Here is a 26,255-nt window from a genome sequence, read left to right as displayed (position 1 = left end):
AAAAAGAAAAGAAAACAGAAACAAATTCTGTTCGGTAAAGAAGAAGAAGAAAAAGGAATCTGTCTTAGTTGTTAGAAGGAAATCCGTTCTATCTTGGGAGATAGTTTCCCATCAACCTTCAAGCACCATGAGGGGGAAAATCTGTCTTAAGTTGTTAGGAATATACAACTTAATTGTACTTACTCTTTACCAATTACCAAACTATACAAACCTTTTGTCTTGTAAGTGTCTTGTACTTCTTAATTAAATCCGAGCCTAGTGTAGATACACTATGTCCTTAAGACATTTTTTCCCCTCATGGTGCTTGAAGGTTGATGGGAAACTATCTCCCAAGATAGAACGGATTTCCTTCATAGAAAGATAGCACTTCAATTCTATGACTCAAATAACACAACATAGTATTTGACTAAGAACGAGGAGGAGAAGAGAAAGATCGAACTTCGTGATGATGCGGTGTATTTTTCTCTCCAAATTCATCCATTATTTATAGGTGAGTGGTGCCTTTTCAAACAACACGGTGACTCTTGGGAAAAAGTAAGCAACTCTTTGAAAAGTCACATGTTTGAAAGGACACACCATTTCGGCATATAGCAATTTTTTAGAACCGGTGCCTATTTCGAAAGGTTGCACTTTTTCTAAGATGATGCACTGATTTGTTTGAACCAAAGTGCACATTTCGAAAGGTCGCACCTTTTCGGCATAATGTCTTGTTTCAAACAAATGCATCATTTTGAAAAGGTTTTTCTCATTATTCGTCTTGTTTGAAAAAACCCATTTCATCTTAAGTGGGGTAACTTGGGAGACAAACTACTCATTCATATTTAAATGGATTTGAGCAAATCATTTTTCTAACATAAACAACCTCTCAATGCTACATACTAGCTAGTAATACTCCGTTTTATATCTGTTTTATACATATTTTATATATTTTTCTGTATAATATGAATAATAAGGCGAATGTTTCAAACCTAAGAATGAATACTTAAATTCTATGATCCAAGTTTATAATTGCTGAATAATAAAATTTTTATTTTTTTAAATGAAAAAAAACACACTACAATTTGGACAAAATACTATCTTTTAAACTTATAATGCAACAAAATATGACCGAATTTTTTTGTATTATATCCGTATAAAACACGAATAATATGTTTGGCCATTTTTTTCGTTTTTTTTGGGCCGAATTTTCAAACGAATTAGAATCCAAATTTTCAGATTTTTGATGAATAATTTCCGTACCGAATTTTTACCGTCCACAAACTTACTAACTATGCTACAGAGCCCCTCATCGACACATCTAGTTCCTTTGCCCCTCATCTACAGAGTACAAAGCCATGAACTGTACATACACAAAACTTACAGCTACATCAAAAATTTATTTGTTCATTTTACCACTAGAATGACTAGATGATGATTCTATAACCACTTAGCCAGTCCACATTAAAATTATAATGGGGCGATTGGACTCAAAACTGCACATAGGAGATATTGGTGAATAAAATCGAATTCAGTACCGACACATAGATTTGACGGTTTTTCGCTCGTATGTGACTTGAGTTAGACACCAATTAAGTTGTTTCTATATCTTTTTATTTAATAACCAGTTAAATTTTCAGATTGTTTGTATCAGTCAACTCAAATGAACACTATATTATTAAATCGAGCAAGCAAAATTTATAATTTGCTTTCCTAGTTATCCAAAAATACAGCAAAAGAAACCATTTGAAAAAAATATGTCGATGTATTGACATTTGACACCATCAATACTACTAGATATTATAGGAAAAAAAAATCAGTACTACTAGTTAACCAAAGTTAGTACTATTGATTCAAGTCTGACAGCAGACCAGCAATGGTTGATTACTTGATTTAGGGAGCAATTTATCGGGCACTTTTAGAAAAATTGGCACTTTCGAAGTAAAGAACATAGTTGATATAAAAGGAGGTTGGTGAATATAGACTTCGCCACTCTTGTAAAGTGAGATGGAATCAGACAGAAATGCAAGATTAGGGGTTAAGCGATCAACACGTGATTATGTGTGTGGTACTAATTATTGCTGCTTGAGCCCATAGACAACCTTCTTGTCTATTTAGAGCTCAGTGTAGTCGATGCGCAAATAAGCGCGCGCATAGGCATGCATAAGGCGCAAGGCACACTTTAGTGTCTCGCCTTGACCAAGGCGCAAGAGGTAACATAAGGCGTGCGTTTTTTGTGCCTTTTTGCGTCTTTTGTCGAGGCGCACAAGGCGCCCGCCTTATCAACTTTTACATTTTTTTCGTTTTTTTTATAATTTTTACTATACGTGACACATTTACACTCAATCCAATTGTTGTATGATATAAGAAATTATACAAATTTAGTAAGTTTCATTGTGGAGTACACTTTAAACTTAATTTTGACTAGTTTTTGTTAAGTTGTATAGATTGAGAGAAGACACAAAGATGGATTAAATTTTAAATGAAGTTTTACGGGATTTTAAAATTTGAATCACGTGTTCTATTTTATGAATAACTCATTTGACTCAATTCGATCGGTTCATTATTTTAGTTTATTGAAATTTAGCTAGATTGTATTGAGAGATACGAGTTTTATTTTGCTCTTTACTTATTGTTTAAGATTTTTCTTTTAAATGACTACAATAATTTTATGTTTACAATCACATAAAATTAATTTTAAAGTTTGGCTAAGTAAATCAGTGATAATTCATGTCATATTTAATATTTATTTTATTTTTTATTTGATATATATATATATATATATATTTTTATTACTACGTGCCTCACTTCAATCAGACGCGCGCCACGCCTTGCGCCTAAGGCACAAGAGGGTGTTGCGTCTTAGGTGCGCTTTAACGCCTTTACTATACTAATTTAGAGCAGTTTACGGTATCAGTATTAGAGCATTTGCAATGCAAGTGAATAAGGAGGGTTTGTGACTATAGTCACTAGTTTTGTTGGAAAATGGTTGTGCAATGCAGAGGTGAAAAACTGGTGACTTTAGTCCCCAGTTGATTTCAAGGTGAAACCTTTTACCGAGATAGTGGCTGACTTGTTAACTTCGGACAGGATGTTGGATTCCGTCTCGTGTGTTTTTTTTTATTTTTTTTTTCGGGCGGAATGTTTCATTCCGTCTTGCTTGTTTTTTCGGTTTTTTTGTGATTTTTTTTAACTTCAGACAAAATACCGGACGGGATGTTACATTCCGTCTGGATCAAAAATCCTCCAGACAGAATCTAACATCCCATCCGAGATATTTTATTCACCTTTGCATTACACAACTTCACCTTGTTTTTCACCAAAACGGTGAAAAGATGGTGAATAAGTGCTGAGGTGGCGATGATAAGAAAGGAATTATTTTCACTTGCATTGGGAATGCTCTTAGAGATTGTTCAAGTGCGAAGCGGGCCATTCCTGTTTTTTGCACCAAGTAATTGGGCTGAGAGCCCAATTTTACAATTTTTTCAGCCCAAGTCCACGTTGAATTTTAATTACGGATTTTAAAAAAATATACGTGCTTGACATCAACAATGTAAATTTACATTTACATATGTAGACAACTATGTAAATATAATTTTACATACTTCTTCAATTACAAAAAATGGACAAAACTGAAAATGACAAAATTCCGAAATAACAAACTAAAAAACTAAAAAACCCACCCTCATTTCAAAAACACTCTCAATGACAATAATTGATTTTTGTCCGAAAAAGACTATAGTACCCTGGTATGTATAGGTGTCGGTGCATACTTACCACCTTATATATGCACAGACGTCTTTACCACCTTATATATGCACAGACGTCTGTATATACTAAGCATCACAAAATAATTTTGTATGCACAAGTGTCAGTACATACCACCTCTTGGTATGTGAGGTATGTACAGATGTCTATGTATACCAAACATCACAAAGAAAATGGTATGCACAAGTGTCGGTGCATATCACCTCTTGGTATGTAAAGTATGTACAAACGTTTGTGCACACCAAACATAGAAAGATAAAATTGGAAATAGTAAAAAATAAAAAAAATCAAGTATATCCTTATTAATAATTAAAACGTGAAATCTGGTTTTTCTAGTAGTTATAAGCCAAAAAATGTCATTATCAATAGTTTCAAAACCCAATTGTCCTAGACTATGATTAAAATTGGAAAGTGACCCTTTTGGTTTATTTCTTGTTGCAAAAAATACTATGTCAATTTAAATTTTCACATGTAAAATACATTATCATATGTAAATACAAATATACATATATAAAATACTATGTAAATTAACATTTTCATATCATAGGTAAAGAAAAATTGTGTAAACTTATATTATCAAATTTGCAATTTACATATGATGACATCAGCCTGGTTTGTCCTCAGGCCAAAATTATTAATAAAAATTTGTCCTAAAATAGAAATTATTAGTGAAGATTGCTTACGCCCGGTTTCCCTTATATCCGTAAGCCTTGTTTTTGGTGAATATGACATGTATGATATATTGATACACGTTCCTAGGGCTCGCTCGACACAAATGATCTCATCTCATTCGAGCCATGAAATAGGATTTTGGGTTTAATCTCTCTGGTTGATACATACTTGGCATAAAAAACCCCTCATTACGTACTAACCCATAAAAACCTCCTATTTTTTTAAAATACCCAAACTAACTAAAATACCCCCTACACATAAAACCCTAAATCTCAAATTTATCTTCTCTCTTTCTTCTCGCCGCATTCTCTCTTCTTGTAAACCCTAGATATCATGCAAAACCAAATTAACATAGAAGATAAGATGACAAAACAACCGAAATTCTTCCTTTCTCACTTTCTCTAATTCTTTCATTTTTTTCAAATACGAAATTCTTCTTTTATTTCTCTCAATTAATTTCTCTTGAAATTTGTTGTTCTCTAACCAAACAAATTATATTTGAGAAACAATATCAAGATTTGGAAATTTTGTTTCTTCCACTCAAAACCAAATCTAAAAATTGTCTACTTTTTCAATTTAAAGATGAAATCTCTTTGAATATTTTGAATATGAAAGTCAAGTTTTTTTAAATTCAAAAATGAAATCTTTTTGGGTTGTTGTTCATTTCAAATAATTTTGCATAAGTTATGATCGACCTGTTTTCTCTATGAAAATTTAATTTTTCATAGGTCAAGTTACTGTGTAAATTTAAAAATTTAAATTTACATAGATCAAGTTACTATATAAATATAAGTTTTCATAGTTCCAGTGACTATGTAAATATAGTTTTACATATATTTAACTATGTAAAAATACATTTACATATATTTTGTCAGGTGTCAGAAAATTTTCAATTCCAAAAGTTACTATGTAAATTTAAGTTTTCATAGCTCCAATGACTATATAAATATAGTTTTACATATATATGACTATGTAAAAATACATTTACATATATTATGTCAGGTGTCGGGAGAAATTTTCAATCCCAAAAGTTACTATGTAAATTTAAGTTTTTATCGCTCCAAAGACTATGCAAATATAGTTTTACAAATATATATATATAAAAATACATTTACATATAGTCGAGAAATTTTCAATCCCAAAAAGGTAAAAAAAGAAATAAAATAAAATGGGAAATAAAAATAGACCAGATTTTATCTCTTTTTTGAAAAACAGAGAGGTTATTTAACAAAACCTAAATAATATGGAGGTTATGTGATATAGGTCGATGGGAGGGAGTTTATATTCAACCGAGTTAGAACCAAGAGGCTGAGCCTCATTTCTTGGAAATATAAAGTTGCAGTGTTGATAAGAGTATTTTAGAGACAGTGCAGAGTTTTAGAGTTCAGTAATTACGAGTACAAGATTACTAGAAGCAAAGTGACCATAGGAGCTCCTTTTTTTTGAACTCTAGCTCTACTTAGTGACAAGCGGTGAGAAAAAAACAAAAATTGCCTAGTAAATCAACCATTCATGAACAGCCAATAACAAGCACAGAAACCAGAAACCTTGAGCAATGTGGAATCTCTCATTCCTGTTTTTGTGACGAAGTTTTACATTTCAATGAATTCATACCTTCATGGCTTCATGTTCGTCCCAGTCCTCTACCCTGGCCAGAATCATTTTGACTGTTTTCTAGTTATCGGCTGACAATCTTAACATATCACAACATCCACAAAATGCCATGGGAGAGAACCAATACGAAACGGTATTAGGATAAAGTATCAGATTCAAGAATCCTTTTCACTGGTCTAAATAAGATAATGGCAATGCATACTCCATTAGTTTGACAGCTGAAATATGAGATGATAAAGCTTACGGACGAAGTCTGTCTACATCCCAAATACTTGTTTTATATCTGCAACTGACAAAGCACATTCATTTATACATTATTATACATTACAAGCTGTCTTCATCATTCCTCCAACCAATACGTCCAATTACTTTTGTTTATATGTCCATCTTCTAAGGTTGTTTATCAATTTCATCTCTCACAATAGTACAATACGCATTAGACCAAGGTGCTTATCCGGGTATATGCAATTATGCATCTCTCTCTCTATACTTCACTTGGTGGACCAAAAGGGGAGACAGAATATAAGAGTGAACAGAGGGAGGTCCCCATTCTAGTAGATGCAAGGCAATACAAGAATCAACAACTTAAAGCTAGGCCTTCCCTCTAAAGAAATTATTATGCAATTCATCATAACTTGCAGGTAGATATTAAATGGTTCCACTAAAACTCAAACAGAAATGAGTATTATTCAAATTTAGCACACACTAAGGAACTACTAAACGTATGGCTGTTGACGAAAGCATGTATCCCGGGGATCCACAATACTGTAATAATTCCTATTTAACCTCATTACCCGAACTTTTCAGATACATGCACTTCAAAGCTGAATGTTATATTCTCCTGCTTCTAAGTTTAATTCTCAAGCAACAGTTTTGGCAACTTACTTATTTGAACAACTACAAACTTTGCAACAAAAAACACAAGGAATTAAGGGAAAGAGTATCATGCTGCCTCACTTGCAGCCCGTGCTTGTTTTCTTGCCTCTTCCCGCATTGTTGCTTTGACATAAATCTCATAGCAGCACCCTGAAAAAAACCAGTAATACTTCTGAGAACCTGGTTATTACAAGTAAAAGAAAGAACAGCCGAACCACTTTAATGTACATTTATGAGAGGTCTCATGAAGGCTCAGTAGCTACCATGTCCTTCACTAGTACGCTAATTCTGATATCTCTACTAGTAGCATATCCTATAATGATCGTGACATCTTAAATTCATCCGGGTATTTTTCTTACGCATAATACCCCTGGATGAATAATTAAATCAAATGCCTAGATATTTATTAATGAGAACTACTTTGTCTTTTTATGCCTTTATAAATTTTCAGTACCGATATTGTCCTTAAATTAAAATATTGCTTAACACCTTTGAATAGGAGCAATCAGTCTTTTTCATGTGGCGGTATATTAAAAAACCAATTCCACGCCATTTTGAATTGTACCATTTTGAATTGTACGCCTTACTATAAATGATATTTAATTAGCAATAATTGGGTTATTTAATAAAATATTAAGAAAATGAAAAGTCTAACGAGAGAATACGAAGCGATTCTTTTCCCTTCGTCTCCCATCTCTTTTGCTTCTCATATTTTTTTTTCTCATTACAATGAAACTATTACTCTCATTCTTTTAATTTTGGGTTTCTCCCCGTAAGACCAAAGGAAAAAAAAAAAAATCAAAAAATTGAGTGTAAAACCATTAAAGACGAGCTCGGAGAAGAAAGTGCCATGGAGGAAAACCACTCTCTTTATCTCCTATCTACTTTTTCATCTTATCAAAAGTAAGTTTCTAATCCTATAATTCCGTGTTCATCTCTCTCTTTATAAAAACCAATGACATTAAATATGGAATCGATGTCTCTAGCAAGCCGATTACTTTGTTGTATGAGTTTCAATTATCAAAAAGAAAATATTAGATTTCCATTTTTTTATTTCGGGTTTTTATTTCACCCAAGGAACCTGTGTTCAAGGAGCCGGTGTAATTGCTTTTAATTTCATGAGTTTTAATTTTAGGTCTTTTCAGCAATGACTGTACCGTGTTCAAAGAGCTTTTGTCTATCGCTTTCATAGTTGATTTTGTGTGGTCAATCAATGGGTGTCGTGTTTAGTAGAATTTGACGTGCGTATAGTTTTGGGATGTGCAATTTTTTCCTTGTTGTTCAGTCCTTTTTCTTCATGGGAGACACTCAAAATGCCCCAAAAGCTGAACAGTCTGTTTCTTGATTCAGTGGCACAATTGACTGTGACCAATTTACTCATTTTAAACATTTTAGTCAGTTCCTACTTCATAAGGCAGTCTCCTCTGTGATCACTTAGACTCGCCATGCATTTTTGCTTTTTTCTTCAGATGTTTGATTTGTGGAAACTGGGACAGTTCGGTTGGCAGAGGTATTTTTTTTGTGTGTTTCATCCTCGAGCCATTTGTTTCCCATAGAGATCTTCTTTTTGTTTTGTGTAGTAATGTGATATTTATTTTGATGCCTGGTATTGCACTGATTTTCAAACTTGTGTTTTAATCATATGTCCTACATTTCCTTTATATAGACTTATTAATTCTTGGTTCCCTTAACATTTTCAGGCACAACTGGAGTAGCTAGAAGAGAGTTATTATCACAAAAAACCCCTTAACAGACATGTTCTTTTTACATTCTTTCTTTGTACAGTTTTTGTATAGTAAATAGTCAATTTAGTCTGTCACCAGTGTAAGCAGTAAGCACTCGCTTCGGATTTGCAGTTGAGGCTGTTAGCAGTGAGTTATATTGATAATTAAGGACCATCTTGCAACGGAGGTGGTTCTTAAAAGCAGCGTATTTAAGTTTTAAAAGCACTGGATTTGCAGTATTGATAAAATTATAAAACCATTTTACTTGGTAAATAGTTTCTCTTGGTCATCAGTTGATTCTAATTGCCCAGTAAAGTACAAGATATTAAATAGAATACCTTTTAGTGGCAAACAAACGCTGTCTAAGATAGCCATTGCCATGCTTAGCAGTAGCACTATGCAATTAGTATGCCGATTATAAACACCTTGATTTTTGACAATCAGAACTTAGCTTTCTGCAATACTACGTGAGGGGTTATTTCTGGATGTACAAGTCTAGATTATCTCCACAACCTAACATAGCCCTTTTCTGTAGCACAACTCTGACTTTGAGAAGAGGGATATACCACAAACTCATAGGAGTGCAAATGTTTTGGACTCTTGGAACCTTTAGTTGTTTGCCTCCCTTTGATTCTCCAAATCAGTGTGCAATTTCTATCAGGGAAATGGTGGAATCCCATCAATCATTGACCATATGTAGTGATTTTTTATTTTTTTTATTTTTTGGCTATATGCAACTACTAATCCCTGTTGGAACTTAGCAGAAAAGCCTCGACAAGAAGGCTGTACCTGAGGCATTGAGAGAAACATGCAAACAAAGGTTATTAAACGCTCTAAAGCAAACCCAGCAGTGGCTCCGGCGACTTAAAGTAAGCACATGTTTTCTTTTTAATTACTAATATATCTTGATTTTATTATTCTAAAGACTTTCTTCTAAGCTTGCATGTAAGGACCACCTTTTTTTTATTGATTTGTCAAGGAAACCATTATCTCAAAATGTCATCCTAAATATTAAATATTGTAATCCTAAATATTTTGTAGTAGTACTTTTAGAGAGGGAAGGAAAGTGCAATTGGAAAGATAAACACATGAATATATAACATGCGTAGATCTTTGATCAGTCCAATTGCCGACTTAGAGATCACTTTCTGGTGGTGGGAAGAGTGTATATCTGTTGTATGGCGTGAAAAGGAGGGTTTGTAGCTGGGGGAATGGAGAGGAAACTAAGAAAATAAGTTTGATCATTTCACCATTAAGCGTGTTCTTATAGAGTATAACACCTAATATGTCTTTTGTGACTTTTGTAGAATCAATTTTGAGGTATCTGTCACCTTACTTGAAAAGGAGTGCTACACGAAGTATGGAAATATTGGGAAGACATTTTATAATTCACAAGTGGCAAGTACAGTGAGGTGGCTATCAAACTCGAGCTCTTCATAGATAACTGGGCGGCTGGGCACTACGGAGCTTGAAATTGTGTCTGAAGGGATTGGTATGTGCCGTATATAGTTTTGTTTGTTTTCTGTTCCATACTTCATCTTTTAGTGAAAACTGGCAAGTGTTAAGTTTAGACTATATTGTTGTTTTCCGCATTGCCATATGTCATATGTAGGATAATGCCATATGTAGGCTTCCGAGATTCGGCCTTTTCCATAATTTTTAACTACAACAAAAGTTCGAAAGCTGTTGATTAATAATTCATTGCGGTCTTTGACTCATTTTTGTGGGTGAAATGGAAACTAATTAGCAATCTAAGATGGTTGATCAAGTGCACAACTATTGTTCGTATTAAATGAACTATTTCGTTTGTGGTTTGAGTTCGTATTAAACTAACTATTGTTCGTTTTCTAGAAAATTGTCAATTTCATAGAGTTATAGGTGTTTCTTTCATCAAATATAGATGTGCTCATCTTCATTGGCTTCTTCATGGATCTAGCCTGAAGTACCACATTATGTCATTGTACCACAAAGCGGTGTAATTTTCTTTCTTTAGACTGTTTTTTCCCCCCCAAAGTTAGAGTTATTGGATTTTGGTTTTTGGGGTTTATCTTGAATTGGGTGTGGATCTAAGATCCTCTCTCCTCCTTTCTGTCTTATATCAGATACATCATAATAAAGAGTGAGCTCACCCAAATTATGTTTACACTTTTCAGCAAGTTTTGTTTAACATCGCATGCATAGCACATGCATCTTGTTAGTTTCCATAAGTACTGCTCTATTAGAAAATTTTAAACTTTGCATTTCATTTAAATGGGGTACATAAATGGTACCTTGCGTGCTGTTAAGCACTTCAGAGTTTAAACACTAAATGTAACACTAAGAAATGTGTCTTTCACCTGTTTAAGTTTCTCCAATTCCCCAAGTCTCTATCTTCTACTAAGTAATGTGTCCTCCGTTTAAAGCATTTGGTTATTGTGTCATTATTTCGTCAAAGAAATTTAACTTTAAGCTGAAGTCTGTTGGTGAGATATGTGATGTAAATCGAAAACTACTACCAAGATTTTCATAGCAACATCGAGACCCAATACAAAACGTACATAAGCAGACTTTTTCTATTGTCCTGATAGTATCTGTTTGGGTGATGACTCACACAAACACACCAATGATCTTGTTGGAGAGGTTGATAGAGAGTGAAAGAGACTGTACCACCAATGGCTGCCTATGTATCCAAATTGTTCTCTGGAATCAAGTCTCAATAAATGCACGTAGTTCTCTGTTTGAAATGATTGTTGGGTATTTATAGGAATCTTATTGCTAAAAATACCCTTTCCTTATTTGACGAGATATTTCCCTCTTTGTATGAAATCTTTCCTAAAGCTTCATATGGAAAAAATCTCTTGACATATCTCCGGACCTGCTATATATAACTTGGGTGTCATATTAGTGGGCAGTGTCATTGCTTCAATAGAGGGCATGCCCGAATGCCACATTAGTAGACAAGCGGGACTGCCACAGTAGCGGGCAAGCAAGCCCGCCTCATTAGTGGCCGGCTCTTATAGTGGTACCCAATGATGGTCGTTCGTAGGGGTACCAGTACAGTGGTACATACAGTATCCTTAAAACTAGAATTTCTTTCCGCTATAATGACCTCTAAAAAGTTGATCTTGGTTTTTTACATTCCTTTATTATTAACGTATTCATTAAGATACTTATCGTGAATAAATTTCTAAATCAACCATTCTAAAGGTTGAAGGTCAGATGTATCATGTATGTGTTCTTCCACAACTCACTCTACCAAAATAACCCTAGTGGAGCACTGAAACTTTTCTGATTGAAAATTCTATCAGCCTTGGAGAATTTACACAGTACTAGAAATTGATTAAGCAATGCCATTACAAGCACAAATATGTTTTTTTTGGCCTATTAAACCAAGTAAATATTAATCATAAAGAGAAATAGACATTAAGTAGAATGCTTTAGTTGTTTGTTTTTCTATGTGTATTGAGATGGAACTCAGTCTTCCATTAAGTAAATAAGCAATCTTGTTGAATAATTGTAAAGGGAATGAGAAGTTACCAGCAGCAACAACAATAGTAAGAACTTCTCCAACTCTTTTGAGTCGATATACACTCTTCGTATATGACTTGTATCGTTTCAATGCAGGGTCTGGTTTCAGAAGCTGTACAGACAGAATATTTGAATCCATAAAGATTGCTAAGAAAAGACATGACTTATTATAATTGGAGGGGAAATAAAAACTTACAGCTATCTCACGAGGTCCAGGTTCGACATGAAATCTCCGTAGTGATGATGACTCACCAATATTATTCTGCTTATTTTTTTAATAATAATAAATAAATAAATAAAAAGAAATGAGTGAGTGAATCGAAAGATGAGAATGTTTACCTGAGAAGAAGATCGAGAAAAGGTTTTGCTCAGTAGAAAAGCCATCTCTCTCTCTCGACCAGAAAATATAAATGATTGCCCAAAGGCCCTTTTAGTAGGGGTGGGTGGAAGGGTAAAATGGTACTTTAACTATATTAAGGGTGTAGCATAAGTTGAAACTGTTTGTGGCCACGCATGCAAAACGGTTAAGTCTACTTCTTCTTCTTCAACCGTATATATATAATTATAAAGAAGAGAGGAAAGAAATGGCGTTGAGAGGTGTTGTACGTGTGGGAAGAGGAGGAGGAATAAATAACCTTTGTATCCCTCGTATGATTGTTAGAACCAACTTTTACTATAATGCTTCTGCTTCTGCTTCTGCTGCTGGTCTAATATGTCTTTTTAGACCATCACAAGGTATTTCTTCTTTTAAACTATTTTTTGTATATTTATATTTCTTGTTTCTGTTAAGTAAATAAGTTGTATTTTAAGTACTAAATGAAATGGAATTTTTCTATATATGTTGGTTGTACCAATTCTTTTCATGATCTCATGTTGTATAAGTTACTGTTGAATGCGATGACTCATGAATGTGGTGATTGATAAAATGTAAAAGATGGGAATCAAACGGGGAGATGTTCTGTATTAATTTGGTGACAATGTATGAATATTTATATTAGACTTTAAATATGAGAAATGAGTACATACATATATCAGAATTTTATGAAACAGATAGAAACTAGTTTATTGGATGCACATTCTTAGCCAGGGACGGAATCAGGATTCAATATTGTCTGGGGGTGCAAGAGTATATGCAACCTAGTAATTGAACTTCTGTAAAACATTTGGGGTGTGAATCCTTATAGTCTAGCCATTTTTCTAACAAATTACTAACAGATTATGTGACTTTTACAAATCTTTGGGGGTGCGACCGCCCCCACAGGCACCCCCTAGATTCATCTTATGATGCCATGCCACCATAGCAAAGGAAAAAAAGAAACCCGGGAATTGAAAAAGAAACAAAATCTCAAAGAACTAGTACTGTGTAATATGCGGAAAATCATGGAACAAGGATATTGGAAGGTGAAAATTTCAAGTTGTATTCTTAACAGGAATTCCAATCGTTAGCAGAAAGAAAAATGGAATTTCAGTCGTTCCTAAGTGTACTCATTCTACTTGTCTTGTTATTACTTTGTAGGTGGGAGAAATAGGAATACTTTACCCACTTTCCAGCAGCGTATCCGTGCCATAAACACAGAGACCACTGTAGAACCAAAGCCTCCTGTAAAGGAAGATGAACAATGGAGGATTAAAATGCTTTATGATGGTGAATGCCCACTCTGCTTGAAAGAGGTTTGTTTTATGTTTTTGGCTCTTATGATTTCCTTCGAGTTCAGAATAACTACATTATAAAGTTCATAAAGGATTGTTTATAAGGTCAAATCTTATAGTAAGGGTTAAATTTACAGGTGAAACATAATGCTGAAATTGAACACACATCTACTTCCTTTTTTTAACGCTTCTTCTTTTGTCAGGTTAACATGCTTAAGGAGAGGAATAAGGAGTACAATACAATCAAGTTTGTTGACATAAGCTCAGATGACTACACTCCTGAAGAGAATCAAGGCCTTGACTATGAAACTGTATGTTCAGACTTTATTTCTACCAAACTCTTTGTTTCTTTCATTCTATTTTGCACCAGATTAAGGAAGCATCCTGAATTCATGCGATGATGGCCTGCTGCTGTCATATTGCTTGAAGTTTGTCCATATGTATGTGTGCGTCTATGTGTAAATAACATGTCCGTGTTCTATTTGGTCCTAGTTTTAAAACTGCAGAAGGAAATCTTCCTGCATACAAAACTACATGTATTGCCTTTCTTCAAGTTATCCCTCCCTGTAGTTTAGTTTGAAAAATGGATCAGAAAACAGACAACAATATAATGTTGACTGTTTAGTACAACACCAACTAAAGAGCAATTTCTTTTTGGTAAGATTTGATAGATGATAGCAACAACTGATGACCTCTTCTTATTCTATTCTTTCCTTATTTGGTCATGTTCAAGGCTATGGGAAGTATCCATGCAATTCAGTCAGATGGTACTGTGGTCACAGACATTGAGGTATGTTCGTTTCTCCAATTCATCCAATTTCTATCTATACGTCTAATTTCAGATTTATGATTATCTCTAATTTGTGGTGTTTTTACTTTTACATATGAATTTCACTATCAAAGTGAATTTACTGTTATACTTGTTTGTTTGAAAAAGTCCTGACAGTAGTGTTATTGTATTGAAATGCTATGACAGAAAGGATAAGTAGTTTAGCTTTTTTTTTATCTTTTTCAATGGTAAGTTCACGATAGAATGGAAGGTTCTCTTAGGAGATGTGATGAGGTTGAAGGCCAAGGAAGTTAACTATTGGTTTTCTGCTTTTGTAATACAATTGCTCTCAGCTGAAGAAGTAAATAAGCACTCTCAGCAGAGTCGGTAGTAAATGTAATTAAGTTGTTTTCTAATAACTTCTTCGCCGTAGTTTCCAAGTGAAAAATATGGCCTGGCTTTATTTCTATCCCCCCCCCCACCCCACACACCCTGTCCTTTTATTTTAATTCTTAACAGGTTCCTTCTATCAACCAAATTGTTTATCATCTCAAAATTTGGTTGTAGTAACTCTTAGTTTGATCTTGTGCATACGTTTCAGATCTGAAACCATGTGATTAAACTTTGCAGGCATTCAGAAGACTTTATGAAGAAGTCGGCCTTGGATGGGTGTATGCCATTACCAAATACGAGCCAGTAAGTCCTCTTTGTCTAGAATGTGAATATGGAGTGTAATAGGAAGTTTTCATTTTCCTCCCTTGTCTGGGAAGCCTCTATGGTTTTGTATTCAAATAGCATGTTTAACAAGAATATGGCACTGTATCTGCAGATTGGAGCTGTAGCTAATGCAGTGTATGGTTTTTGGGCTAAATACCGTATGCAAATTACTGGTAAGTGACATTCCAATATCATTTCAATCCAGAAGGTGATTTTTGCTTTGCAGTAGCATGCATACATATCCTTAACCTGCAAGCTTAAACGTTACTTTCTCTTAACACGAACTTCTGCAGCGTGCTAACCGTTTTATATTATAAAAGAAAGTAGAAATAAAGGAATTCTTGTATTCAAGTTTCAGCTTGCATACTAGATTCCTTTACTATAATAAGGTCTCTGTTTAAAACTTGTAACTCCACATTATTCCTAACTTCAGTCTTTCACTGGCACCCCACCCACCCAAAATAACCTTCAGCATAACTAAATAACTTAACGGTGCATACTTCTGCCCATTTTGCTAAACTTAGTTAATACGGTAATATTGAATGTAAAGTGTATTGGTTTAACTTTGTACTTCACTGGGTTCCTTTATGATTTAACGATATTGACTAAACTTGTATTTAGTGTTGATTCAGCTTATAACAGAGAGTTCATTTATAAGAAATGTATGATAGCTTTCTTATCCAAAAAACGACCAAGAGAAAAGGCAAGATAACTCCATTAGTGCTTCGTCACAAAGTTGTGCCTCAATTTTGCTTTGCTGCTGTTCATCATACTACCTGGACCATGCATAGCTTAGAAGAAAAGAAGAGCACATGGGAAACTGTAATTACTCTTCTGTTTTGACATGTCAAAGTCAAACAATACATGTCCATCCTATGGATTGGACTACTTGCTAGTTCTTTTGGTTTCTATGTAGCTAGTTCATATATCTCTGATTGTTTCTGATACAGGCCTATCTTTTTACTGTATCATTTTAATGTTTGTAGGTCGGCCTCCTCTAGAAGATGTCTTTGAGGCACGAAGGAAAAACAGGGTATGACACTAGATCTTATATGTTCTTACATATTTGTATGTAGTTTACCCATCACCTTATTATTATAACTTTTTCTGGTCAAGATTGTAATAGGATTTTTTTCTTGAAATATTCTCTATGATTCACGTTAATCTTAGTTGTGCTAACGAGCTGATTTTTCCGGCTTCACTACTTACAGGGTGAAGTATGCAGAGACAAGTCTCCTGACATTTGAAAATTCTTATGGTATGCTATACACTTACATATGACAGTCTAAGGGGCATCCTAATTTGTCTATTATACTAGAATATAACCCGTGGCTACACCACTCGAGTCATTACGGGTGAATTTAGCAAAATAAAATCGTGGCAATTTATTATTTTAACCCCAATTTTATTGGGAAAAAATCAAGAGTGTTTCCATTATTATTTTACATTTAAATTGAACTTTTGTGCATCATACATACTCAATTTCACACGGCAATATGCCTATAAAAGTGATGCACCCACAAGTGCTTCAAATCCTATGAGTAAATATGTCTTACACCAACAAAACCTGAATAGTTGTTAAGCCCCTTTATACGAATTAGAAAAATAAATAAAAAGTCAATAGCAAACTCCTATAATCCAAAGTATATATTGCTATCAATAAAAACCTAAAACTTAAGGGTTATACAAACACTGTTGGAGCACTATTAGGTTCTTAGTGAGAACTTGTCACACATGTGTATACTTAGAGTGAACATTGAAGTACACCTCATCCGCGTCGTTAAGCAAGCAAATGCAATTTTCGCCAATGACAATCTTCTTGAGAGAAATTTTGTGGGTCTTTTGGTTTACTTGTTTTTAATCTTGCTAAATACATAGCGAGATTAGCTTATTCATGAGCACATAATTATTATCATCAATAGTTCTGCAGATAGTCCTACGGTAGAACATGCTTGGATCAAACAACTAAGATCCCAAATTGATATCAAATGTTTCTTGCTAAATGACATGTTTGCAAGTCTGCAATCCAATAGACTGCCAAACGAAATGTCAACAACCAACAACAAAAGCAGTAACTAATATGAACTGCTGAAGTAACAAAAAGTTCTCAAGTTTTCTTGATTTTGTCAACATCAAATGTTCAAAGATAGTAACTAAATGAATTCAATGCATCTAATTAATCACGTCCATTACACAATTACTACAAAAATGCATAAGAGATCATATGTAAGATGCACTACAAATTATGTCATTACATTGAACAAAAAAAAATATTTCAAATGACCAACATAGAGCCCATGGAGCTTCAAATAGGCCCAATTAAAACATGACTATTGTAAACAAATTTATAAGTCTGCTACTCAAATATACTACTGTGCTGGGAATAGTTCGATCTGCCACTCAAAAATATCACTGGAAATAGGTTTGCTACTCAAATGAACTTCCAAAATTTGCTCTTAATGCCTCTAATGCCCAATTTGCAAACTTCAATGGGTGGGGAATCTGTCAGTTGCCAAAATATTATCGTCTTTATTTCTTTCGTTGGATAGTTCCTGCATAAATATAATAATAGTGAAAGTCATAGATCCATTAATAAGTAAAAACAAAATGGATACTTGCTAAATCCAACATATATGCAACCAACACTACTGCGTAAGAAGCTAAAGACAGCCCACAACCAATGCTCAAGACAACATAGGGCATTTTAGTAGCTAGCTATTAAGAAGTGAGCCCAATTGACAATGAAATCTGAACTTCTGTAGCCACTTCTTGTAAACTAAATCTTAATCACAAAATCATTGTCAACCTTTCACAATGCAATGATGAAAATATAATATGTTGTCAATCCGGCTACGTTCGTTAGACAATCCAGGGATATAAACCATTAGCTTTTAAACTTCTGACCCGAATATGCAACTCAATCGTATCTGATTAAGAGGATGCTTTCTTGCCTACCTTTATAGCCTACCTTTATCTACTTGTTCCGATCTTAGTGTGAGGTAGTCTTCATGTGTCACATTCTCAAAATGTTGGTTTCAATTCAACCAACAATCCTTTGTACCTTGATTTAACTTAATTAATAACTGTCAAATGATAACTAAATTCATATACTGTGAGATACGGTTATGAAGTCCTAATAAGTGCACACAAAGTCACAATACAAAGAGGCCGAAAACATCCAAGAAACTACAACCTTAATATAAAAATTTATCGAAACTAAAATATCATATTATAAATCATGAGGATTCAAAAATCTTATAAGAAGAGAGGATATTGATCCTCGATACTCGAGTGATTATATCATAAAAAGTAGAAGTTCTATTTGTGCCTTGACTTATACTCTTTTGGTTGTTGTTGCATCCTTGACCATGCACTTATGCAATACAATAAACATGGGAAATGAGTCCAGCACAAACATTTGGGATTGGAAAACGATACATTCTTCTGCATTTAGTCTCCCACTCAACACGTCTTTACAACTACAAAATGCACAAAATGAAGCATACATCTACAGACAAGTAAGACATAGCTTTTCAAATATAAATAGTGAAAAATAATTTTTTCACTAACTTACTTGCTTCCATTATAGCTAATTCTTCACTCTTACATTCTCTTGTAACTCAAACACATTCTCACCATGTTGGTGAAAAAAGTTCCCATTCAACAATACGTAAACCTTCTATTGATTAGTTCAATCTTGCAAAAGAAGCGTTGAAGTCTCTGCACTCTGTACATACCGAAATGAATGTAGATTTTTTGTTGTTCTGTGCATAGAAATAATTTTGAACAATTAAAAGGAAATGACGTTAAAATGTACTTGCCTTTACAACTGTCGTTTAATCCCGAGAAATCTTATTCAATAGAAAAGATTTATTCACGTATCAATGGATTTTGTCGAAATCCCATCCCGCCGAAATCCAAGTTGAGTGTTAAAGGCATAGTTTTCATTACCCCATAAAACTATGCATTGAACCACTATGTAAACTAAATACAAATTAATATTACCTGTTGAAGAAGAGACTTAGAGTGGTGGAGAGAGCATGACGCAGTGGAGAGAACCGAGATAGATAAATCATGTTAAAAATTCTTATTAAAGAGAAGAAAATAGTATTGAAGAAGATTACTGAAAAAACAGTGTGGAAAAAGCAACAAAACTCACTGACAACGAAGTAATGAGAAGAGACAACATCATTAGATTACTGAAAAAACAGTGTGGAAAAAGTAACAAAACTCACTGACAAACGTTAAAATGAGGATTGCATCAGTAGATCCTTGCACTCAAACGTGACAGGGTGAGAAGAAGGGTGTTACCTTACTGGTTAGGAAGAAGAAAGGGTCATAAGGTATCTTTATGAGGAAGAGGAAAGAGTGAAAGACGTAAGGTTTTTTTTTCTTTTCTTTCGGTAACTAAAAGTGATTTGTTTATTGGTAATGAAAAGAGATTGGCCCAGGATTCTTATTTCCTAATTTCGTGGGTATTAATAAGTGTTATAATTATCGTCAGATCATCCCAAAACTAAAAGTGATTTGTTTATTGGTAACTAAAAGTGATTTGAAGGAAAAAGAGAGATTGGCCCGATGAAGGATTCTTATTCTTATTTTCTAATTTTGTGAGTATCAGTAAGTGTTATAATTACCGTTAAATCATTCCAAAACTGTTTTCTCCCTGACCGCTTGATATAAATACATAAAAAACCAAGGCTGCTTTATTATTTAGAGAATTTACAACACCCGGAAAATACTCTCCGAAGAGTTTGTCGATAAGAAGGCTATGAGGATTAATATCATCAGTACGTTAGAATTTAGATAACTCTAGATAAATTTAGATAAGTTAGAATTTAATTAAATAAGTTAGATAAGTTATTTAGATAAATTTCATAAATTCTAGATAAGTTAGTAGTAATTTCTTTGAATATGTTTTCATAAAGATTGTTTCCTAATTGGAATCAACTTACTCTTTAATCATGTCGGTCTACCGTCAGAAATACTGATTGTATTAACTATTAACTATCCGATGTAGGCTTCACACAAACCACTTAAAAACCAAGCTATTCGAGATTGAGAAGAAAGTAATATGTGAGGAGGTGTTGGGCAGTCTGGAGAAGGCTATAGAGAGTTTGTCGATAAGAAAGCTATAAAGATTAATATCATTAGTTAGAATTTAGATAAATTTAGATAAATTTAGATAAGTTAGAATTTAAATAAGTTAGATAAGTTTAATAAATTCTAGATAAGTTAGAATTTAAATAAGTTAGATAAATTTAATAAATTCTAGATAAGTTAGTAGTAATTTATTTGAGTACGTTTTCATAAAAATTGTTTCCTAATTGGAATCAACTTACTCTTTAATCGTGTCGGTATACCGTCAGATGTACTGATTGTATTAACTATTAGCTATCTGATGTAGACTTCACACAAACCATTTAAAAACCAAGCTGTTTTATTATATAGATTAGTGTTTGGTTGACTCAATATCCACTAATCTTGGGTTTATACACCCTTATGTGCTTCGGTCTTTGGCAAGTTGCTCTCTGCAAAATATGCAACTCAAATGGGATGGCTTTATCTCTGGAAATCCAAAAGAAGACTATGTTTTCCAGCAGTGGAGGTCAATTGTTTCTGAAATGTGGAAGGCTGATAGGATATATCTTATCTATTGGTGGGCAGCTGCTTTTTGAGGTGACATTGAATTACAATTCTGCTGTTTTAGTAAATCATTACTATATGTAAGAAATCTCAGGAAAAAAAATACTAATTGAGATTCATTATGCAATAATCACTTAGAGAATAATAGTGATTCCTGTATACATAGGGAAAAAGTTTTCATAATTTTTGGTGTAAATTATTGTAATACAAATTCATTCCAATATAATATATGGAAGGAAGCCTATGAGAAATGGTGATAATTGTTTTGCTTTTGTTTTCCCCTCTGTTTTGGAGGTGGGGGTGGGGGTGGGGGGGGGGGGGTGCAGCAAAAATAATTGTTGTTTGCTTGGGGTGGAAGCTCCTTGTAAAAGTTAGGATCTTCCGTATGAGTCCACACGTCCACACAGTAGTCAGCCAAGTTGCTCTTTCATGATCCAACCATGTATGGGTCACTGAAGGCACATACCTGGACATGAATAACTTAATACCTCAAGTATTTATGTGCTACCTTCTTTTTTGTAACATATCAATTGGCTTCCAGTAGGTACCGACTTTTTTACAATTTTTTTTTGGATAAATTTTCAATACAGAGATGTTTTCTTTGTACTTGTATATCCAGACAGACTTCACTTAGCTCGATATGCATTTTGTTCTATGGTTGTGTGGTTGTGTATGCATTGTTAGCAATTCGCCGAATTATTCGAATAATTCAATAATCGAATTTTTGAAGGGCAAAACGTATAATATTTCCGAATGTTTGAAAGATTCGCAATAATTCGCGATTTTTTGCTTTTGAAATGAATAATACGGATTTTGCCGAATTTTCGACTAAAAAATAAATATAAAAAAAAATAATAATGAAAATTCGGTTGCGTTTTTGTTATTTTTTATATACTTTATGTCCTCACTCTTACTTTAAGTCCCTCACTCTTACATTTTTAGTGATAAATTAATCCAAAAGCTTTGTTTTTATACTTTTTGGGCAATATTTAAATTGTCATGTCATGGTATGTGTGTATTTTGAAATTTGAACGGTAATTTCAATCCAAGAACAAATAAATGAAAGTACATATGTGGACCATTTAATTGGTTTCAATATTTTTGTAGCTAAATTGTTTAGATATGTTTGTTATGTTGTAAAGAACGACAACTATTACTAATATTTACTAACATAATATTACGGATTTTTAACTTCCGAATTTTTGCAACTAAACGTTTAAAACATGTATTAATTAAACACGGCATAACTGCCGTATTGAAAATTTTTGACCGAATACTTGACCGTATTGTTTTTTTGAATCACCGAATAATTCTCGAATTATTCTCGTACCTAATTTTTACCATATCCCGAATTACTAACAAGGTGTGTATGTATGGTGCGCCTTTGACTCCTCGACAAATTCCCTTAACCAGTTAACCAGCTGGTCAAACGTGTTCAGTTGGTAGTTTCATACACTTGGGATCACCTAACGTAGAAAACAATAATACCCTGATTTCCCAAATGTATTGCAGATATCTCAAAAATTATTCCTTTTTTTTTTATGCCAAATCGAAAATGAGAAATATTAGTGTATTTCACAAAGAAGTATAGAACGAATAGGGCTCTCTATACATGAGGTGATGAGGTAACCTAGATAACTACGGGGCGAGTACTTGTTTATCCAGCTACTACTTCATGTTTCAACTTTCTTTTCAAGTTCTTCTTTCTATTCATAATTACTTGTTTTTACAACTAGCTAGGCAGATCTTTCAATGTATTAGCTGGTGAGTTATGATTCTACTCGATAAGATTAGAAAATCAAATCACTACCACATAACTAATTGTCTAGAAAAATCTTCAAACTATAAGGACTCGCACCCCCAATTTTTTTTAGCAAACTTCCACTACCGCACTCCCAAAATTTTCACAACTATAGTAAGAATATTATCAACAAAAAAAATAGTATGAAAAAAAAACTAATAAAAAATATTCCAATAAACCAACTTTTTTTTACTTCTCTTTTTGCCTTACAAAATTATCATTATCATTTATTTTAAGTTCAAAACCATTAAAGAGGGACAAATATGTCTTTGAATATTTGATGGGTTGATGAGACTAAAACAAATAGCTAAAGGCCCAAAGCCCAATCGGTCAGTTTGTATAATTCTAATCACTCATAACAAACTCGTATGCTCTCCTTCATTTCTTTCACTCTCAATTCTTAAACAAACGATCAGACCTCAACCCAAAAAAAATAAATAAAAAAAACACAAATTTAGAAAGGACTTACAGCGCAACGCAACTTGTTGCATGCTTATCTAAATTATTTTTAAAACTCATTATCATTATCAATCAAATTTCCACTTAAAAAAAAAACAAAACAAAACAATGTAATTTTTTATTTTCAATGTTAATATTTTATTTTCAATGTTAATATTTTACAAGTCTATATAATATTATATAGACTTATAACATTATAGAAAATTAACAATTTGTTGAATTGTTGTAGATTTGTAGACTAGATTATGTAGATATATATAGACATAGTAGTATCAATTAATAGTTTAAATGCTTAAGTAGTTAATTTCATCAATCCATATTAAATTCTTAGTAGTCAACGCACTCTAATTTTGTAAATTGAAATAAATGCATAATTTTGTTGATATTTATTGTTTAGACCTTCTGACAAAAAAATATAATAAAAATTGCATACGTTTATTTTTTTTGGGTGGGGTGTGTATATAATCTCGCACCATTTGAATTAGAATCCTGGCTCCGTCCCTGACTCGATGTATTTTCATTATTCTCTGTCTCACTTAATTACTAGTTATCCACCAGCGTATATATCCATGTTCTACCTTTATAGTTTATACTAGCTCTCACTAGTTTCAATGGACATGCGTTTTACATGGCAATAGCGATGCTTCTAAAAAAGAGTAGATAACAAACAAACTAGTAACAAGTAACAACAAATCAACAACTGCTGTACGTAAAACAGAAAACTGGTTCAAGGTATGAAAGTCTGGGATATACACGCAACTTTAGTATTATGGTAACTCACTTTTCTAGTCTGAATTTTTTTTATCTAGACTGATATATTTGGAGTGCAGAAGAAAATTTCTCTCTTTAGAAGCTAGATTTTTTCTTCATGCCTATGTGTCAGACTAGGTTTTATTGATAGTCTACGTGTCACTCCTTTGTTTCTGTTCATCTTAGGACTTTGTGGTTGTCAGTTCGTATGGTGATTTTTAATTTGTTTTATGAGTTTAAAGAATGCTACAAATCAACAATATATTGTTGAAGTTGCTCCTAGTAGATTGCCAATAATGACATCAAGCATTCTGGTTGTAGACAAAATAATGCATACATTTTACCTTTTGTCCAAATAGAGAGCAGAAAGATCGAAAGCGGAAGCGAAATCGTCGATGATAAAAAATACGTCTCTTCTCGTTGTCGTAGCCACAGTTATTAAAATAGTAACTTTGTTTTCACACAGTAAAACCCTAAGGAGCTTCCCACTAATGAATTCAGAGAATTAAGAGTGAGAATTGGGAATATTTTGTATTACCTACTTTGGTTTTACTATTTCCTTTTTATGGGGAGAGAGTAGGGGTGTCTTTTTTTTTTTCGAAAACCCAATTTTTCTGAATTCTAATCCGATATTTTTCCAAATTTAGCAATGATATTTGTGTTCCAATATCCAATTTTTCCGAAAAATAATTGGATTGGAATTTGATATGTTTTCAAAATCCGATCCGATCCGATTTCCGATTAATTTCCGAATTTTTAATATATCCGGTCTACTTCATATAGTAACTAAATTAAACTACATATAGTTTGCAAACCAAATAAAAATCCTAGAAAAATAGAACATTGTCTCTCTCACAACTTCAAGAAATCAATATTTTCATTCTAGTACATATCTCAATTATTTATCCCATATTCCTATTTACCTATGTTGCACGGACATAGACGCGGACGCGGCGACTCGGTTATATCTCAAAAAAGTAGGACGCGGAAATTAATTAATATTTATAATTTTATTTTATATAAATTAAACATTAAAAACTAAATTAAATGTATCAACATTCATAAATTCAAAACTATTAAAGATAAATAGCCACAAAATTAAGTTTAATATTTCCTAATCAAACTTTAAAAACATGTCATAAGTCTTAACAAAATGAAAAAATGAAAAAATTGAGTTTTTTAATATTATTTTGATTTAATTTTTATTTTTTTAGGTCAAAATCCGCGTCCTGACTGTGTCTTGACCTGCGTCCGATTTAGTTGACTGGGTCTTGACCATGTTGACCGCGTCCAATGCGGACACAACCTATTAGGAGGTGCGTCCGTGCTTTAGAGCTATTTACTGAATTAATGCATTAACATGCATGAAGAAAAAGTTTGCTGAATGAACGAGTTAAAAAGTGTTGTTTTTTAGAATTAATACATTTCTAAATGATTGCTAAATGCATGTATTAACTGGATAAAAAATAGTTATTCTAAGAGAATCCGATTATATATTTTGCGGATTTCGAACTTTTGGAATTCGAAAAAAAAAATTGTCATCCGAAAAATAATTGGATTGGATTTGGAAAGGATATTTACTATCCGAAAAAAAATTGAAATTTTTTCCAAAGCCGATCCGAAGTCGCCCCTGGGAAAGAGTGATATATACGTATCCAAATTGATACTTATCTCAATCTCAACAAGTAGAGTTTTGTTTTACTTGGAGACTCGAGTCTTTATCCAACTTGGACGTACGCACATAGCCCATGTCTTACACTGGTTTATCTTTCTTATGTTATGAATGAACTAGGATTCGCTATTTGATGGCATAGATAATTTATGTTTTATAATCTCGTACATAGGTTGAGCTTACGCTGAGTGCAAAGTTTGCTACCATAGTCCTTACTGCCGACCACTCCAAATTTGAATTGGATAGCAACAACATGAAAGAAGATGAAGAACAAGAAAAATGGTCCCAACTCCCAACTCTCCTTGTATGGATGATCAAGGATCGCCTGAACTTTGCTGACACTGCTCGTGTATCTTTTGTTTGCAAGAATTGGAAATCTGCATCTCTTAGTTATCCATCCAAACCAACGCAACAATGTATTGTTCCTTGGCTCGTGAACCGATTCCAATGCAGCACTTCATGGGAGTTCGTTAATCTGTTGACCAAGGAGAAACTCATTATTGACCGCCCTGAATTTCATGGTAGAAATCACTTGCTCTTTTCTAGACGTGGATGGTTGCTCTTACATGAGTTCCAGATTACTGGCCAAGGATATCCAATTGTGTTACTTAACATCCACACCAATGCAAAAATTATAATGTCTGGCCCAGGAAA

At 33.4% G+C, this 26,255-nt stretch overlaps 2 protein-coding genes and 2 long non-coding RNA genes across 5 annotated transcripts; 3 read left to right on the top strand and 1 right to left on the bottom strand.

Moving 5' to 3' along the window:
* Positions 1 to 6,692: 6,692 nt before the first annotated feature.
* On the bottom strand, positions 6,693 to 12,577 carry LOC147523187 (succinate dehydrogenase subunit 7B, mitochondrial-like). The gene is made up of 4 exons (XM_086597769.1): positions 12,477 to 12,577; positions 12,334 to 12,399; positions 12,147 to 12,249; positions 6,693 to 7,056 (listed from the first exon to the last, which is right to left on the bottom strand). The coding sequence occupies exons 1-4, from the start codon at positions 12,519 to 12,521 to the stop codon at positions 6,974 to 6,976; spliced, it is 297 nt and encodes a 98-aa protein (XP_086453895.1). The 5' UTR covers positions 12,522 to 12,577; the 3' UTR covers positions 6,693 to 6,973.
* LOC147523189 (uncharacterized) lies at positions 7,692 to 8,689 on the top strand. Its single transcript, XR_015215950.1, has 2 exons — positions 7,692 to 7,809; positions 8,607 to 8,689. It is a non-coding gene; the product is annotated as an uncharacterized LOC147523189 (long non-coding RNA).
* Positions 9,380 to 10,131, top strand: LOC147523188 (uncharacterized). The gene is made up of 2 exons (XR_015215949.1): positions 9,380 to 9,499; positions 9,938 to 10,131. It is a non-coding gene; the product is annotated as an uncharacterized LOC147523188 (long non-coding RNA).
* Positions 12,578 to 12,721: 144 nt separating the features above from the next.
* On the top strand, positions 12,722 to 21,170 carry LOC147523186 (Putative thiol-disulfide oxidoreductase DCC). Of its 2 annotated transcripts, none has more exons than XM_086597760.1 (9): positions 12,722 to 12,872; positions 13,654 to 13,808; positions 13,991 to 14,098; positions 14,521 to 14,577; positions 15,187 to 15,252; positions 15,386 to 15,446; positions 16,260 to 16,306; positions 16,485 to 16,531; positions 20,798 to 21,170. In XM_086597760.1, the coding sequence occupies exons 1-8, from the start codon at positions 12,722 to 12,724 to the stop codon at positions 16,518 to 16,520; spliced, it is 681 nt and encodes a 226-aa protein (XP_086453886.1). In that variant the 3' UTR covers positions 16,521 to 16,531; positions 20,798 to 21,170. The 2 variants fall into 2 exon arrangements, with proteins under 2 accessions (XP_086453886.1, XP_086453892.1); XM_086597766.1 differs by having other exon boundaries at positions 20,787 to 20,850.
* Positions 21,171 to 26,255: the final 5,085 nt, after the last annotated feature.

Source organism: Coptis chinensis, chromosome 1, assembly GCF_015680905.1.
Source record: "Coptis chinensis isolate HL-2020 chromosome 1, ASM1568090v1, whole genome shotgun sequence".
In the NCBI taxonomy this organism is placed as follows: domain Eukaryota; kingdom Viridiplantae; phylum Streptophyta; class Magnoliopsida; order Ranunculales; family Ranunculaceae; genus Coptis; species Coptis chinensis.
Note: the sequence above shows the minus strand (reverse complement) of the source record. Positions and strands in the feature narration are given on the sequence as shown.

Coding starts and splice junctions, on each gene's coding strand:
- LOC147523186 (XM_086597760.1), top strand. CDS start 12,722: ATGGCGTTGAGAGGTGTTGTACGTGTGGGAAGAGGAGGAGGAATAAAT. Junction 12,873..13,653: donor TCTTTTTAGACCATCACAAG/GTATTTCTTCTT, acceptor ATTACTTTGTAG/GTGGGAGAAATAGGAATACT. Junction 13,809..13,990: donor GCCCACTCTGCTTGAAAGAG/GTTTGTTTTATG, acceptor TTCTTTTGTCAG/GTTAACATGCTTAAGGAGAG.
- LOC147523187 (XM_086597769.1), bottom strand. CDS start 12,521: ATGGCTTTTCTACTGAGCAAAACCTTTTCTCGATCTTCTTCTCAG. Junction 12,250..12,333: donor CTGGACCTCGTGAGATAGCT/GTAAGTTTTTAT, acceptor CTGTCTGTACAG/CTTCTGAAACCAGACCCTGC. Junction 7,057..12,146: donor TACTATTGTTGTTGCTGCTG/GTAACTTCTCAT, acceptor GGTTTTTTTCAG/GGTGCTGCTATGAGATTTAT.